This window comes from Chiloscyllium plagiosum, unplaced genomic scaffold, assembly GCF_037043375.1.
Source record: "Chiloscyllium plagiosum isolate Xiang-an unplaced genomic scaffold, Cpla_swu_hap1 HiC_scaffold_25, whole genome shotgun sequence".
Taxonomy (NCBI): Eukaryota; Metazoa; Chordata; class Chondrichthyes; order Orectolobiformes; family Hemiscylliidae; genus Chiloscyllium; species Chiloscyllium plagiosum.
Window position 1 is genome coordinate 28,565,490 of NW_028270163.1, and position 17,479 is coordinate 28,582,968.

A 17,479-nucleotide genomic window follows, 5' to 3' on the forward strand; every position below is an offset into this window, starting at 1 on the left:
TAATGATTATCTGTGTTTTATTAGTTATCAATGTTGCAGTTTATGGAGCTTTTGTTAAACATATATTTCCCCATGAAAATAGAATTTATATTTGAACATCTCATTTTCACTGTGCTTGCAAGAATCCATTGATATGCATTATAAAAGTTTTGATTATGTGTGTTTCAGGAATAATTTTAATTTGAAGAATATAGTTATCTTCAATATTGATACATTTAGATATATCATTGCAACTCTATCAGTTCAAACCTAATTTTTCTTTCAATAAAATAATTACTTCAAAGTTGGTACAAAAAAAATCAGTAATTTATCAATCGCTATCTACTCACAGCCATGAGCAGACACTTCAACTTTTTATGCAAGCTATGTAATAACAATGTTTATATCAGTTTGAGTCATAGCATGAAATAAGATTGAGATGAAGAATACATCCTCCAAGAAAGTCGAGCTTTGCCGGTGATGAAATAGTTAACAAGTGACAGTTTTGACAAAATACCGCCTGAAAACAAAAGTCATGGTTTCAGAGGTGGCAAATGCATTTTAGGTTGTTGCCATCATAAAATAATTACTTGAGACTATTTGTGAAGGACATTTGTTTCATAATTTATTTTCCCAGTTGATTAAATTACGTTACTTGATATTCCACAATCTATTTCCACACATAATTGCTTATTAAAACAATAATGTGAAGTGTCTCCCTCAGGATAAACGAGAATAAATCATGAAATCCAAATGCATAAAATATAATATACACATTTCCAGTAACTTCTTCAGGAAATAAAATGCAGTTTAAAAGATAGAAATAGATTGTAAATTCAGCCAAGTCGTAAATATTTCAAACAGAAGTCTGCTATATCCAGTGCTGTATGTGGCTTCCAGCAGTTTATTATTCATATTTTCAGAGTTGTTATATTTTAGACTAATCTAAACAACAAAAAAAACACATTTTTCATTAATTGAGTTCGGTTCTGAGTAAATGAAAATGTTTACATCTAAGTTATATGCTTATATTAAGCTTTATCAAATTGTCTCTCATTTGACCTATTAATGTAAATGGAAATGTATAATTTGGTAGCTGCCTATTAGCATTAAAATCTTTGTATATGTCAAAATTGCAGGGTTTGTTTTATGTTGCAATTTCTGATAATCCCAAAACAAAATAATTCCAAAATGTTTTGAATGGGAATAATAAGTGATTTTTTTTTCCTGTTTTTAGTGATACATAAACCATGGTATTGTTCATGCAGCATCCGAGGAGCAGGAAAATCGACTTTTCGGGTAGGAGCCCTGCTCCTCGGATGCTGCCTGACCTGCTGTGATTCGCCATGGTATAGTTCATGATGAGCCATTAACGGTGATGAGCCTTGTGCTGTGCTTAAATCACCACAAGTTACCTTTAATTCAGCTACTTATTAAGAACTCTTGCAGGCAATCAAGTACTGAAACAATGATTTCAACTTTATTACATGTAGCAACCTCAAGTAAGCAAGTTAAGCCTCACAACCCAACTTGGCTATCATCTGATTAATGGTGGAACATTGGCCAAAAACCTACTAACAGTGGTCTGCCTCTCGCTGTGTCCAAGATTTGATCCTTTGTCCAGAATTCTACTGTCCAATTCTTATAAGATTTCGTGCTTTGGTCTACATTGATGATTTTTTTTAAAAGTCCTTTCATTCACATTACTGCAAGTCTACAGCTAGCCTTAATATCAGAAGTAGCTTTGTTATTCCTTGTTACATTTGGCTTTAACTGTCTGATTGAAGACAGCTTTCCTGCAGTTAACTCCTTAAATTCTTCTCAGGGCAATCCTTCTCCTTTCTGGCAATAAAGCCTTTAGTTTATCAAGCCTGTGTCAAATCAGTTTTGTTCATATAGCCTCCACTTTTCCTTTTGCCAGACATGGCTAATTGCTTTCAATTGCCTGTATAAATTTATCTTTGTCCTTTAATAGTTTATTCCTTGCACAGTGATTGCTGCTTCTTTTTGTTTATCCTTTGCTGATTCCTTCAATCAAAGAGCAGTTATTAAAATTCTGAAGTCTATAATAGCACACTTTTTGGGTTTGCAAATTGTGGGCACCTTATCCCTCTTTCCAAGGAATAGTACCGTTGTGCAATTTATATTAATGTGGATATATGACTGGAAAATCAAAATAATTCAGCACTTCTGGCAAACAAATCCATATTTCGTACACACACAAAGGATTTCTTTATTCAATAAATTTGATCTGTTTATTCCATTGTGTTTTGTGTAAGATTTTACTTCTATAAGTAATATTCAATAGTCAATAGGTATGTATCTTTAGTTTTTCCTGCCCTGATTTTTCTTTGCTTATTTGTTTAAAAACTACATATGTCTAATATCTTGCAGTTCTAATGTACGACCATTGACCTGAAATGTTAACTCAGGTTTTCTGTCCATAGATGCTACCTGACCTGCTGAGTATTTTCTCTTTTTATTTCGGATTTCAAACTTCCACAGTAACTTGTGTTTGTTAAACGTAGCATTCTGTCTTTATACCCCATAATGAACATGCTAGGTTTTCATTAAATCATATTCTATGCTTTTGTGTTACAGCAAAAATTAAATGCATATCAAAGTGATGCATGGCAAAAAGCTGTCTTTGAAGAGAGAAAAATAAGGTATGGTTTACAGACTATAAATATTGTTTTACTTTCATAAATTGCTTGTGTGATTTTCTCAGCATGCATTTATTTAACAGCAAACTTCGAAAGTAACGTGGTTCGTTTGAGATTTTTACCATTCTAAAAATACAAGCATTAACTAAAAAATAATTCAAAGTGGATGTAATTAATTAGTAAACAAATTCAATTTTTCTCAGTCACAATATCAAGAAGAGTGTCTATTTGTTGGTTGGGTGAACAGTATAATCAACACAGAATGAAAGTCAAAGAATTACTGTGAATAAATTACTGCATGTATTGTGATGTGTTTTAATTTTAATGATAATATAAAAATGAACTTTTATTCAAGTATTTTTGTCTGTTGTGTTATGATACCATACAAAATCATGAAACGTCTACTCTTAAAGCAAATGTGATACTGAGAACATATTTTAAATGGGTGTCCATCAATAACCATGGGATTTGCTTATAATTATTTACCATATGGTTTCAGATGTGTAATTTTTCACAAACAATGCTGAGTATTGTAATCTCATTAGCCAGTTGTTTAGTAAGTTACACAACTTATTTTAATGCTAAATTTCTAGACTAAATTTGAATTATGAAATGATGGCTGAGGAGGGAAAGGGATATGGTCTTATTTTTGGATTAATATTGTCGAGAAATTGGGTACATGAGTATGGACTTGGCTATTTTCCTCCTAATTATCATTTCGAAGCTACTTATTAATTTTGTAATACGTCAGCATTTGCAATGTATTTTGTTGATATCTTCATGCAGTCAGAGCTTGTAAAGGTGTCATTTAACTCCATAGAGAAACTTAATGAAATGTTCTTAATAAATAAGGGACAAAGTGCTGTATATATTTTGCACATTATTTCTATTATATTAGTTGTTTTAGTATCACGACATACAAATTGAAATTAGGAGAAGCAATCATTCCTCAGACAAGAAGGTAGTGTCAGGGTTAATGCTGAGACTTTTTAAAAAGTTTAAAAGTACGAAACAAAAATGGATAACTGATACAATTCTCAAGATTATAATTCAATCAAAATTTTCTGATGTCCTAATTCACGAAAATATAATTGACAATTTTATGAGTTTATATGGAACCCCCAAAATTGGGTTTCTGCAGCTACACAATATAGACAGTAGCTATATATTCCCTATAAAAAATTGAATTTGTAACACATACTGTTACAACTATACGGCTCTGCCAACTTTTGCTTTGTGGTAAACTTAATGGCTATGCTGGAGTATGGTTCACAAAATGTGCTGAATGCAATGAATGAACAAAATAACAACATCCCAAGTAGAGGTTTATTATAAGTCTATGCTCACAACAATTTGTTTGATTCACTTCTTGCATTTTCTTGTTTTATATCACGTGTTGTTTGTACATTTCAATGTATCAGCTGAAGTCACCATATTTCACCTTAAAAACACATTTCATAATGAAGGAGTTAAGGTTAATAATGTGGTAAGAGGTCATGCTAGACCTGATGAACCAAGTGGCCATTTTCTCCCTATGCTAAGTTGTTATGCTTATAAGATAATATTCAATGAAATGAATAACTTTGCCTCTATGTAGTTTCCTGCTAACATATGCAAAAATGAATGAAGTTCAGGGAGCATGAGAGAGATAATGGTTTTGTATGTCTCAAGGACGTGTCAGTGTGGCATGTCCATGACATTCTCACTGTATTACAGCATGTGAAGGGTATGGAGAGTTCAGATTCCATCTCACGCCAGATCACTTGAGCCATGACACTCTACTGTGGAACTAACAACTTAATTTTAGCCAAGACACTTATGTGCCTAAAGAATGTAATATTTTCATTGTAGTTCATGGCAATAAATAGGCTTTAAGAGTACATTAAAGGTTTAATTGTCCTTAATTTGGGGTCTGAATAGAAGCTTGCTTATTTTTATAAGTTGGTAACTACTTGAGATTTAAAAGCTTTGAATAGATTTTATAAATGGTAATTTTCCAGTATCAAGTGCATAGGAGTGAGGATTGGATTAGACCATTAAAGTTTGTTTCTTTTCATATCTTCATTGCTCCTGGGGTATGCTCATGATGGATAATGGGTGAGGAGCTATCAATGTGGCATGGAGGATATGAGGTACTGTGGATAGGTGTGGTTAAGTGTTGGCATTTAGTTGATGTGGTAGGTGTGCAAAATTGTGGTGGGAGGTGAGTGGTGGAGTTATGAAGGCTAGAAAGCTGAGTACCTTCCAAAACAGCATGAGAAATTCCCAGCAAATTGAAGAAGGCCTTCCAACCAACATGCACACTCCCCATGTCAACCTACACCATGTGTCAGGGATTGGGAGACCTGATGCAACCCTGCAACTTGGGCTGAAGACTGCACAATTCAGGACATGTTGTGTTCAGTGAATCAAGAAGATTCCCATTTGAGTTCCCCACTTTGATTGCGAAAAGCCAGCCCTTGAGTGTAAATTTGTCCTTGAAAACAAAATCCAATGCCAACCATTTCTTTCTATTTGTCTCCAGAAGTTGTCTAAGGATTAAGAATCACATATTAGTTTGAAACTGGTATAAGAAAATAAAGTAAATTTTACCCATTGCAATGCACAATAATTTTTAGAACCATAAAATTCCTAGAGTGTAAAAGCAGACCATACCAACCCTCCAAAGAGCATCCCATCCAGACTGCATTTTCTTATGGCTAACCATCTAGTCTGCACATCCCTAGACACTATGGCAATTTAGCATGGCCAATCCACCTAACCTGCACATCTTAGGGCTGTGGGAGGAAACCAGACGTAACCTACACAGACACGAAGAGAATGCGGAAACTCCACACAGACAGTTGCCAGAGGGTGGAATAGAACCCGAGTCCCTGGTATTGTGAGACAGCAGTGCTAACCACTGAGTCACCCATAACAATAGACAAGGAGTAATGTTATAAATTTGAACTGTTCATATTTGGAAATTCATTTCAAGTTCACCTCTCAGTTATATTATTATTATTGATGTCAGCTACAGGGTTTCAAACCCTCTCCCTCTTGTTGAAATTCTCCCTTATGTATTTTTTCTTACACATTTGCTAACATAAGATTTATGTATGCCAACAACTAAGGCAACTATATCTTGCTGTCAGTCTAACAATTAAAAATTCACATATTTGTAAAAATAGCTGCCACATGTTGCCTGAATCTGGTAAAATGTTTGCATTTAATAACATTCTTAAAGTTTGAACTCTTTGACCTGCTACTCAAGTGGAGTTTATTCTCAGTGCTCAGTTGTGCGTCTTGGACAGCTTCCACTTCCAAAGTTCCAGTTTCAAATATTCAGTCCTTCCACACCCCATGTCTCACTTAGTGTTAATCATACACTATTTCCTCAAGGTGATTTCTTTCTAGTTCATTTATCCTTAGCGCTCCCATATGCCAGCCTACCCACCTCCTCCCACGGTGCCACATTCAGCCTTCATTGGTCCCAGTTTTTTGTGTACTGTGTTAATGTGCCCTTGAGTTCCTCAAAGCCAGCATTCCCTGAAACACTTCCACATAATCACTGCCCAGACAAACAATTCATCTCTCCCTTATGCGTGCATTCTGTCCTAACTTTCAGCTTCTTATTCTGCCTCTCCTGATCTCCCTTTTGTTGACACCTCTCTCAGTGGTTTGGTATCTCTCTGATTGGTTTTCTTTTACTATCATTTCCAATCCAGTCTATTTTACTTTCTGCTTACCATGAAATGTAGATACTCTGTTCATCAGTAAGGAAGTGCCATACCAGGACCTTAGGAATGTATGAAACAAAGGAAAGAAAGAGAGTAGATGAAAGGTGGGAGAAAAGCTAGAGTTTTCGCAACAACATGGCAACAATAATGAAGAAAGACAACATTCACATAAGAGAAACTAGAGCATCAAAGCAAAGGCAGAGATTATAAGGTAAATTTTATTAATATGACCCTTTGTGCCAGATTAACTTTAATGAAAAAAGAAAAGAGAAGTAAAGAGAAGGAATGTGCTGACCAGTTTCTGGAGATGAGCAACTAACAGGTTCCATGCCTAGATTTAGCATTTGTAAATGGTCAATATAAATTATACTATAATCTATTATATATTGCATGGTGTGTTCATGCCATTATTATGAAATAGCATCCCCTCTAATTCAATAAGAGCAATGGCACAGGAGATCTGTGAATTAACCAAGTGTGTGTGGAAGACTGCTTAGACAGTTTAATGAGCACATTATTGTTAGTGCACCTAAACAGTCATTAACTTTTATAGTTTTTACATCACGCTAATAAAAACTGTTGTGTTCCCTGTTATCCTCTACTACTACACTAAGTCTCAGGGTATGAGAAACACAAGGCTACTTACCGCAGTATCTAATAAAATTGCCATTGGTTTCATGATTGGATCAAAACATTCCCACCATGCAAAAGAGACAGGTCATCTACTGAGCATTGCAAGCAGATGACACTAACCTCAGATAATGTAAAGTGAAATTAATCATGGTCATTATCATCACAAAAAGGATTCATTTTATTCCTTCAGGCACAATCAGCATGATCAGTGATTTACTTCAAAACGTTTTACACCTTATAATTATTTCCCACTCCTTTGTGCTAATAGTAAAATTATTCTCCTGCACGCAGGTCAGCTGGCAATGTCATTTCAGTTGACATCGCTTACATTCATGTTCTGTAGCTCACACACTCATTACCTTGTATATTACTATTCCTCTTGACTTAAAATTATTTTCAATTCATAATTATGGATAGATCATTTACCCAAGTATTTTAAGTATGAATGAGCAATTGACAAAAACAATGAGCAGTATTTTGAGTAAAGTAGGTCACCGTAGTTTAAATTCAGAAACATTGATAAATATAGAGTAGAATAAGCAGGTGTGAAGCTTAATTTTATAAATATGTTTATTTATAAAGCAACTGCAATTTCATGTGAAATTATTTATAGAGCATGTTCCTGCTTGTCATGTGGGGTTTGAGATAAAGCTTCTTAGAGCTAAATTTTACAGGACTAATCTGTCATGAGTGCCTGTCATTTGAAACTCTATGCTTAAGCCAGTAGTTGCATTCTCCACTTCAGCCACTGGCTAGACCAATTCTGATTGTAAACAAATACCTGTATCCTACCTACTCTTAACTGTGTGGTCAATCACTGTATCATATCCAGTAGATTCAGCTCTGAAGCATTGTCAAGTATTGCATCAACCTTATCACTACCACTATCAACCTTACCTTCACTAACTCCTCTTTGCCAACCTCCTGAGCTTTTATCCTCCATAAGCTTAATTGTATCAAGACCTCGACAGTATCGAGGTTTGAACTGACAAGTACCAAGTAACAGTTAACAGTGCAGCTCCAAAACCCTCTAGAAGCTTGAACCATTCAACTCAAAGAAGCGCACTTGCTTAGGATCATAACCACATATATTCCAGTCCTTCCTCCACTGACACTCAGTAGCAGTATTGTATGCTATCTACAAGATGCACTACATAAATTTACTAAGTTTGCTTAGACAGCACCTTCCAGGGCTACAACCACCACCATCTGGAAGGTCAAGGGCAGTAGATACCCGAAAACAGTACCACGCAAGATCACCTACAAGCCACTCACCATCCTGACTTGGAAATATATCTAGTCTATTGGGTGAATTTGCATTTGCAGATTTATATTTTTGTTCAAAAAGCGCATAATCTGTAGGTAGTCAGTCCATGTGACTTTTCATAAATTCCTACTTTGGAAATAGAACCAGTCTGGCTCAAGGCTGGAATACAGATAGATTCTAACCTCACACCTTTAATGCATTGTCTGAGATGAGTTTTTTTTAATATAAAACCTAAAGTTATCTCAGAAATGTGACTTCAAAGAAAGTTCTGGGATTTACATATTAATGAATTGAAACCTGCAAGCCATTCTAAGTGATTAAAGACTTAACAGCAATCTAGGTTTGTTCAGTACATTGCATCAGTTGTATGACACTTTGAGCCTTTACTATAAATTCTGTGTCCTATGATTCTGCCCCACTAGCTACATGATAAAGGAGCAGTGCTCCTAAAGTTTGTACCTCCAAATAAACCTATTCGACTGTAACCTGGTGTTGTGTGACTTTTAACTTTGTTCACCCCAGTCCAACACCTCAATATCATGGAAATATATTATCATTCATTCATTATTGCTGGGTCAAGATCTCAGAAATTCTTCTCTAATGGTATTTTGGGTTTACCTACAACACATACAGCTCACCATGACCTTCTTAACTGTAATTAGGAATGGGCATTAAAGGTTGGCCCAGCATGTAACACGAGTGAATTTTTAAAAAGTTGTAATTTTAAGATTGCTTAGAAAACACTTTTTTAAAATTTAGTTATAATACACAATTATTGTTTAGTCTTTCCCTAAAATAGAATAATAGGGTTACTTTCCAATTTTGTATCACTAGATCTAGTACAACCATAGTGGATACAAAATCTGGGAATGTGATGGCGACCTATGATGAAGGTTAGCTGCAGGTCAAGATGCAGAATGTAGCCTGACTAATTAATGGCTTCATTTGCAAGTTGCATTCTCGATAAGCATCAGTACTTAGTCAACTGGTGATAACAATACAGGGTCTGCATACTGAAACCTTGCTTATTTTAAAATCTGTGTGACATGCTGTTGTCACTTTCACAAGATAGTGATGTACTTATAGCTATACCTTTACTAATAAAGTTATACTAGCTGCCCTATTTTCCCGAATTAATACCTTAAAATGTTGGGCATATTGCATCCCTCATTAAAACAGACAACCAATATTGTGCAATACTGTATTAAGACAGAATTAATAGTATATAGTCATTGTTAAAAATCATACAACACCAGGTCATAGTCCATCAGGTTTATTTGGAAGCACTAGCTTTCGGAGAGCTGTTCCTTCATCAGGTGGTTGTCACTCCAGTCCAACACCAGCACCTCCAAGTATATAGTCATCAAAATATATTGAAAAATATTTATTTTTGAAACATTTTTGCTTTTGTTTACTTCTGACAATTGCCATTTTGTCATGATACATTTATTTTTGTCTTTCGCCATCACATTCATAACATTCCTCTCCATTATTAGTCTCCCATTGGCAGCATGACATGGCAGGATGCACACAGATAAACTCACTTCGACATATGCAGACCCTGTATTGTTATCACCAGTTGACTAAGTACTGATGCTTATCGAGAATGCAACTTGCAAATGAAGCCATTAATTAGTCAGGCTACATTCTGCATCTTGACCTGCAGCTAACCTTCATCATAGGTCGCACACTGCCAGTGACAGGTGACTTCTCCACTATGGGGTCATTGCAGATTGCCTCTGAGGTCATCACTAATGTTCTTGCAGTTAGGGTGAGAAACATTTGAACAGAATCAGATCTGGATGTAACATGATGGCAGAGGGGTGGCTACAAGTCCACACTAAAGTTTAGATCCTTCACTTAGCCAGTAACTGGGGAAAGGAACAGGACCCCATTCAGCAACTAACATTCAGGGAAAGAAATCCAATTGTGACATAACAGGAAAGTCGTGAGCTGATTTATGTTTGAGCAGCTGCTGTTGGTCTTTAGCACAGATTATGTAGGGTTTAAAGGATAAAAAGCAAGATAAGGAATTAAGGTAATGGTCTTTAGAGGTAAATATATAGGAAGTAATTTAAATCATGGAAGGTCAGTTCAGCCACATGGAATTGTTTCCTGGTAGTGTGAGATATTTCCAGTCTCCAGGGTGACTACATGTGTTAGAAATGTCACCAGCTACTCTAAAACCATTTTTTCAGATTTTGGGTAGCAAGATCTTCGTGGGTACTGTGCACACTATGGTGACCACACCTGAGGTAAAGAGTGCTCAGGCAGAAAGGGAGAGAGTGGCCATTGTACAGTGTAAAGGCAATAGGTAACTAATGCAGGAGTCCCTGTGTCCAACTCCATTTTTTGTATTTTAGCGGAATGCAATAAAAGCCAATTTTGCATTACCACGAGTGGCCCAATCACAATAGTGGCAGTGGGCAGAGAGAGATAAAGAGAGATAAAGGTTAAGCAATAGTGCCAATGACTTAGAGTAATTGAGTCATACAGATGTATAGCACGAAAAAAGAGCCTTCGTTCCAACTCATCCATGCCAACCAGATATCCTAACTTAATCTAATCCCATTTGGCAGCATTTGGTCCATATCTGTCAAAACTCTTTCTAACCAGGTGCCCTTTAAATGGTGTAATTGTACCAGCCTCCACTATTTCCTCTGGCAATTAGTTCCATACACCCACCACCTTCTGCGTAAATATGTTGACCCTTAGGTCCCTTTTAAATCATTCCCTCTCATCTTAAACCTATGCCCTCTAGTTTTGGACTCCCCTACCCTGGGGAAAAGACTTCTATCCCAAGGGGAGCAGATAGACCTTTCTGTGATCATTGATGTGAGGTTGGGATGACCTCCTTGGTGTCAGGTTCATGGATGTCACTGACCAGCTTCAGAACGTTCTGAAGTGGGGGAGGATGAACAGCCAGAGGATGTGATCTATGTGAGCACCAATAGCACAGATAAAAAGAGGTCAGATCCTGTAAGCAGAATACAGTGCACAAGGAAATAAATTAAAAAGCTCAAGAATTGTAATGTCACGATTACTTGGGATCAAGAATAAGCAAATATGCTGGATGAATGTGTGGCTGGAAGGTTGAGGTATGAGGGAGGGATTCAGATTGCTGAGGCATTAGGGCTGATTCTGAGAAAGATGTGACCTTTTACAAGCTCGATGGCTTTCGCTCCAACAGGATTAAAACTAACATCCTCACAGGAGCATTTGCTCGTGAGGATTTAAACTAGAGTGGCAGGGTGGATGGGAACCTGGGTGAGAAGACTCAAGAAAGCGAAACAAAGATAGCAATAGAAGGTAGAAAAATAGAAAGCAAAGCGGAAGGCGAGGAAACAAGGTCCAGTAACAAAAAAGGCCAAAGTAGAAATTGGATGTATAAAAATGTTAAAATGACAAATCTAAAGGTAAAGTAATCCAATAAAAAGAGCATTTGCAATAACGTAGCAAATTAGCAGGGCAAGCACTTGCAACCAGTATGTTATGATGTGATTACAGAGAAATGTTTGCAGGTGTCCAAGGTTAGGAACCAACTGTCCAAGGGCATTCAATATTTAGAAGCAGAAAGGAAAAAGGGTCGGCTGGTGTTGATGAAGGGTTAAAAGAGTACAAAGTGAGAAAGTTCAGAAAATCTGGGCATAGAATCAGTTTGGTTGGATCCATGAAGCAACAAGGGATGGAAATCATTGTTTCTTTTGGCATCCAAACTCAAGTTGTGAGGTACGGAATTACATTAAATAAGAAATTAGAAATGCTTACAATAATGGTGTTATTGTATTCGTAGGTTGTTTTTTAACTGACATATCAATCAGAAGTGGAAATAGCATAGAAATTAAATAATTTTTTTAAGTGTGTCTTCATGGAAGGAGCACAAGTAACTTCCCATAAATGTGAAGGAAACAAGAGTCTCGTGAGAATTTGGAAATGATGGAAATTAACATCAGTAAAAACAAAAAGGCTAGAGAAATTAATTGGACTGAAAGTTGATAAATCTGCATGGCTTGATAATCAACATCCCAGGGTTTAAAATAACGGAGCAATAAAAATAGAGGATGCATTGATTATCAACTTCCAAAATTCTATAGATTCTGGAACAGACCTCACAGATTAGTCAGTGGCAATTGTTATCACACTATTCAAAAAAAGGGTGGTGGGAGAGACAGATTTACAGATCATAGAGCCTAACGTAAGTAGTGATAAAATGCTTGCATCTACAATAATTGGTGTATTTGCAGGACACTGAGAAACTATCAGTGGGATTAGACAAGCTCAACATGGGTTTATGAAATGAAAATCATATTAATACACTGTTTTGACAATGTAATGAATACATGATAAGGGAGAACCAGTAGATATGGTATATTTGAATTTTCAGAAAGTTTTTGAAGAAGTCTCACTTATGAGGTTAATGTGCAAAATTAAAACAAATGGAATTGGGGATAAGATATTGGCATGGATTGAGAATTGATTAATAGACAGGAAATAACATTGGAATAAATGTCTTTTTGGAGTATAAATTGATGAGAAAGGTCCTAGTAGGATGCTATAGAACTTCATGCTTGTGCCCCAGCTATTTCCAACTATACCAAGGATTTGCATAATAAATTGAATGGAGTATTTATAAGTTTGTTGGTACCACAAAGCTAGGGTGGTATTGTGAGTGGTGAGGATGATGTTAAGAGTTTTCAGAGAAATTTAGATAAATTAAGTGAGTCAACAAATAGATGACAGATGTTGCCTAATGTGGACAAATGTGCAGTTGTTCACTTTGGTAAGTGAAACAAAGTAACAAAGTATTAAATGGTAATAGGTTGGGAAGTATAGATGTACAAAGGAACTGCAGTTCCTTGTATACATGCACTGAAAGCAAGCATGCAGGTACGGGAAGCAGTTAGGACAGGAAAATTGTATGTTGACTTTTATTGATAGGATTTGAGAATAGGAGCAATGAAGTATTCCTATGGCTGTACAGGACCTTGGAGTGAGCAAATTAGATGCTGGGAATTTTCGACATGAATGTCAAAGTGGGAGCCTGGCAACCTCAGTTCACTGGTGACTGTGAAGAACCTCCATGTTGGTCACCAAGGAACAGCAAATCAGGCACAATCCGTTGGCACCAGCTATATATGGAGTATGTCCATGGAGTTTAGCATAAAATAATTATCAACCTGTCAGGATCCTCATGGCATCTCTCCAATTCACTTGCATGATGCTTCCTGACTGACAAAAATGAATGTTGAAAACCTGCTGCAAGGACATTTTGTATGCAGGGACAGCTCACTGATGGGAGTCAGTCCATAAACTAAAAGGCTGAGGGTGATGTGGGGCCCAAGGGGGATATGATGAAGCATGGGTGGGAACTGGGTAATGCAGGAGGGGGTTCATCCATGGACAGGAGCATCCTAGCCTTATTGTGTGTGCTTGGGGTGTGTTGGGGGTGGAGAGCAAAGAATATAACCACATTTGTCATAGTTACCTGATATTTATGGGGCTGGGGATAAAGGTGGGCAGGTTCAAGTTCATATAAATGGGTGTTTCAAACAAGAAAGACGTCCCATCTGCTGGAATGCTCTTCAATGGAAAGAGGGCATCTGAACAGGAGGTCCCTTACAACTGGTAAAAGAATGGAGTAGAGGTGGGTGTGTTACAGGAATGTCACCTGATTTTAACCACTGGCTACTGTGACAACCAACATATTGTATTCATTCATGAGATGTGGGCAAGACTGGCTAGGCCAGCATTTGTTACCCATCTATGATTGCCCAGAGAGCAATTAAGAGTCAAACACATTGCTGTGGGTCTGGAGTCACACATAAGCAATGCTAGGTAAGAATAGCAGACATCTTTTCTACAAGACATTAATGAACTAGATTAGTTGATATGATCACCATTAGGCTAGCTTTTACTTTCAGATTTTATTGTGTTAAAACTTCACCATCTTCCATGGGATTGGGATTCTGGATTACTAGTCCAGTGACATTATTAAAACACTTTGTTATTGGGTTGGGAACACTGAAAGTCCTAGCCAATAATTCCAGGCTAACTAATGACTGTCCTCTGTTTTCATTAGCTGTGTGGCTTCTGTATTACCAGCCATCTTTTCATTGCTCCAGCTGTTTTCCAAGTGAGGTCACATTCAAACCTTAAAATCCCAAATGCTATTGATAATAAAACTTAGAGAATTTATAGATTAGCTTCCTGACTGACAAAAAAGAAAAAAAGAAAATTGTATTCAGTTTGATGTTACATTGTTAAGCTGTTGAACATCTAGAATTCTGTAGGAAACATATCCTAGGGTTCCCTTCTTTTTATGAACTGCATCTGTTTGTATGTTGCCATTTCCACAATGATGCAAAACAGTTTGTGTGAACATTTATGTCAGGATAACTCAATTCAGCAATCTGATTCCTAAAAGCACAAAACAAAAAGGGGTGCAAATTAATTTCTTGCAGTTACTGCCACATTAGCTTGCCTTTGTAATGCATTTAGTTTGACTTCAGTCCAACATAAAACCAAATTTTAAAGCTGCATGGCAATTGTTCTCCACAATGTAGTTGAACTTTAGGGAATGATTTTAGATGCTTCATTATGAGAAAAGCAGCATTCCTACCCATAATCTGAAAGCATTAAAATTAATTGCTCTTGTTTAACTCAGTGGAACTTGCAGCAAGATGCAGCCAACTATGTAACATAATCTACCACTAGCACAACTTGCTGTGCAGAAATTAATCTGAAGCCAGTATTAGGTTAGTGGAATGTTCTCAACCAGAAAAAAAATAACAGAATCACACAGAATAGGTGGCACAGTGGCTCAGTGGTTAGCACTGCTGCCTCACAGTGTGAGAGAATCAGGCTCAATTCTGGCTTCAGGTGACTGTGTGGAGTTTGCTTGTTCTCTCTGTGTCTGCATGGGTCCCTTCTTAGTGTTCCAGTTTCTTCCCACAATCCAAATATGTGCAGGTTAAATGAATTGGCTATGGCAAATGTGGGGTTACAGCAGTATGTCTGGGTGGGATGCTTTCAGAGGGTCAGTGCAGACTCGATGGGCTGTAAGGATTCTATAAAAATACACTGAAGGTTGTCTGCAACATAAATGGTTATAATCCCACTCCTTAATGGTAAATGCAAAATAGCAGTAGATAAATTGCTTTTCCCACCTAAAACAAGCATACCAATTTCACATAGAAGACTGGGAATTCAATTAGGTGCATAGCTTCATTTGGAGATATGAAGCTGTATTCATCAATATCCCGGAGGCTGGTAAACACATTTTGCCCTCATGACTGCACCTTTCATCTATCTGATGGTTACATGAATATATGCATCTCCTCCTTTCTGGTGATGCCCCCCCCCCTGCTGAGAATTACATACATGTAACATCACCCAAGTTGGTTTGAAGTCTACCAAGTGATGGATGCTCTTGTCCTACTCAAGGTTAATGGTGCTGAGTTGATCCTCTTCTTTTAGAAGCTTGCTTCTGGGAAGAAGCAGCTATTGCCCAAATCTCTGTCACTTGTGAAGAGAGAGCACATGCTGTCTCCTACATGGGTGATAATAAAACTTAGAGAATTTATAGATTAGCTTCCTGACTGACAAAAAAGAAAATGCCTGATGACTGAAATATACTGTTTTCCGGAGAGATTTCAACTAACTGCATTCTACTTTACTTGGGCGTCCTTCATAATTCTGGAGGATTCAATTTAAGGATTCTGTTGAAACTCCGCACTTCGAGCAAAATATAGTTTTCCTTCAACTCACCACATCAGCTCTTTGGTCCATCTATTAGTTATCTGAGATATCTTATCTCTTCAGCATCAATGCAGGGTAAGGAGAGGGAAGAGTGTAAAAGAAAAGAGTTGAAAGAAAGGATACAGAGACATAGACACAGAAAGTATTGCAAGAAGAGGACAGGAGCAGTGAAAAGGGCCAAGACTAAAGCGAAAAATGAAAAAGGAGGAGAGATGCACAGAGATGGAGGAATGAAAAACCAGGACAAGGAAAACCTTACCCAGTCTACAGGAGGGTACTGACAAGAGTAATATTTGCCCAAGTTATTTGTGTGGGTGGGTGAGTTGGGAGCGTGTAGTGGGTGGGGAGCAGTGTTGTAATACAGTACTTTTTGATGTCAGTTCAGTTGCACTGAGGAGAGGATCTGACGTCATCATAAATGGTTACATGATGTCTTGGGAAATGCTCGGAAGATGGAAGGCCAAAGGGCTATCTGATCATCAGGGTGAAGGGACAGAGGAATACTTTCAATTAATATTCAGTGAAAAAGAAATTGGTTTGTGATATTGATAAGATAGGCAGTCCCTCCATGCATGGTGGTTTCTCATGAATGCTGTCAATGGGAGGAGGGAGCACGGTACTTAGGGGTGGCTGGGTGCAGAGCGGAATAGCTTGTGGAAGAGAGCCTGTTTCTGAGAGCATGAGAAATTAGGAGGAATTTGGCGACATAGAGAAAATGCTACTAGAGCAAAATTTTGAAATATTACAAGGGTATGGTTGTTTAAAATTCCATGGGCAACAATCTCAATAGTTAAGCAGGATGGTACTTGCTAGTATCTACCAACAGTCCCCTATGGGGTTTATAGGATCATCTGACGAACACAACATTTCTAAAAGGTCAATATTGCTAGTGTGGTTTGAGGCATCTCTTCAAGGAGCATTTTTATTTGTCTTAACCAATTTTGTAACTTTATTTCATCAGTTTGTGTAAAACTGGCCATATCAGGAACTGGCTTATAGAAATCAATTTTATGTTGTGGCCCATGGAGAAGTGCAACTCAAGAAAGATAATGCATTACTCTCATCTCAGTGTCACCGCTGAGCTTGGATGGCTTTCTGCATCTCTTTTTATAGTTTCGACTGGTTTCACTCTACTCAGAAGTTTTGGTTTCCAAATCTCATTTTCAGTTTTAGCTTCCTTAGAGATTAGGGGATCAATCTCCTTTTCTAGTTTCCTTATCTATTTCCCTTTTCAGTTTGCATTTTTAGTTAGGATCCACCTCAGAAAGTACAAACATTGAAAGCACAGATTCCATCACTCGATTCTGGTAAGATCATTAAACTTTGTTTGTCACTACGTACTCATGCACAGGAAGTTGTAGCTGCCAGTCATTGTCTTAACTCCTCCCAGTGGCATTTCTCGAATATATTTTTAGAATGTTTATTGACATTCCATTGGGTTAAAATACGTAGGGTCCATA

At 37.2% G+C, this 17,479-nt stretch overlaps 1 protein-coding gene across 9 annotated transcripts in view; it reads left to right on the forward strand.

The window, feature by feature from the left end:
- tnrc6c1 (trinucleotide repeat containing adaptor 6C1) overlaps positions 1–17,479 on the forward strand; it is a 693,384-nt gene that overhangs the window by 307,850 nt on the left and 368,055 nt on the right. For all 9 annotated transcript variants that reach the window (XM_088000550.1, XM_088000552.1, XM_043714631.2 and 6 more), the window contains one exon: positions 2,581–2,645. In XM_088000550.1, coding sequence (XP_087856676.1) covers positions 2,581–2,645 — 65 coding nt within the window. The remainder of the gene's footprint in view (positions 1–2,580; positions 2,646–17,479) is intronic.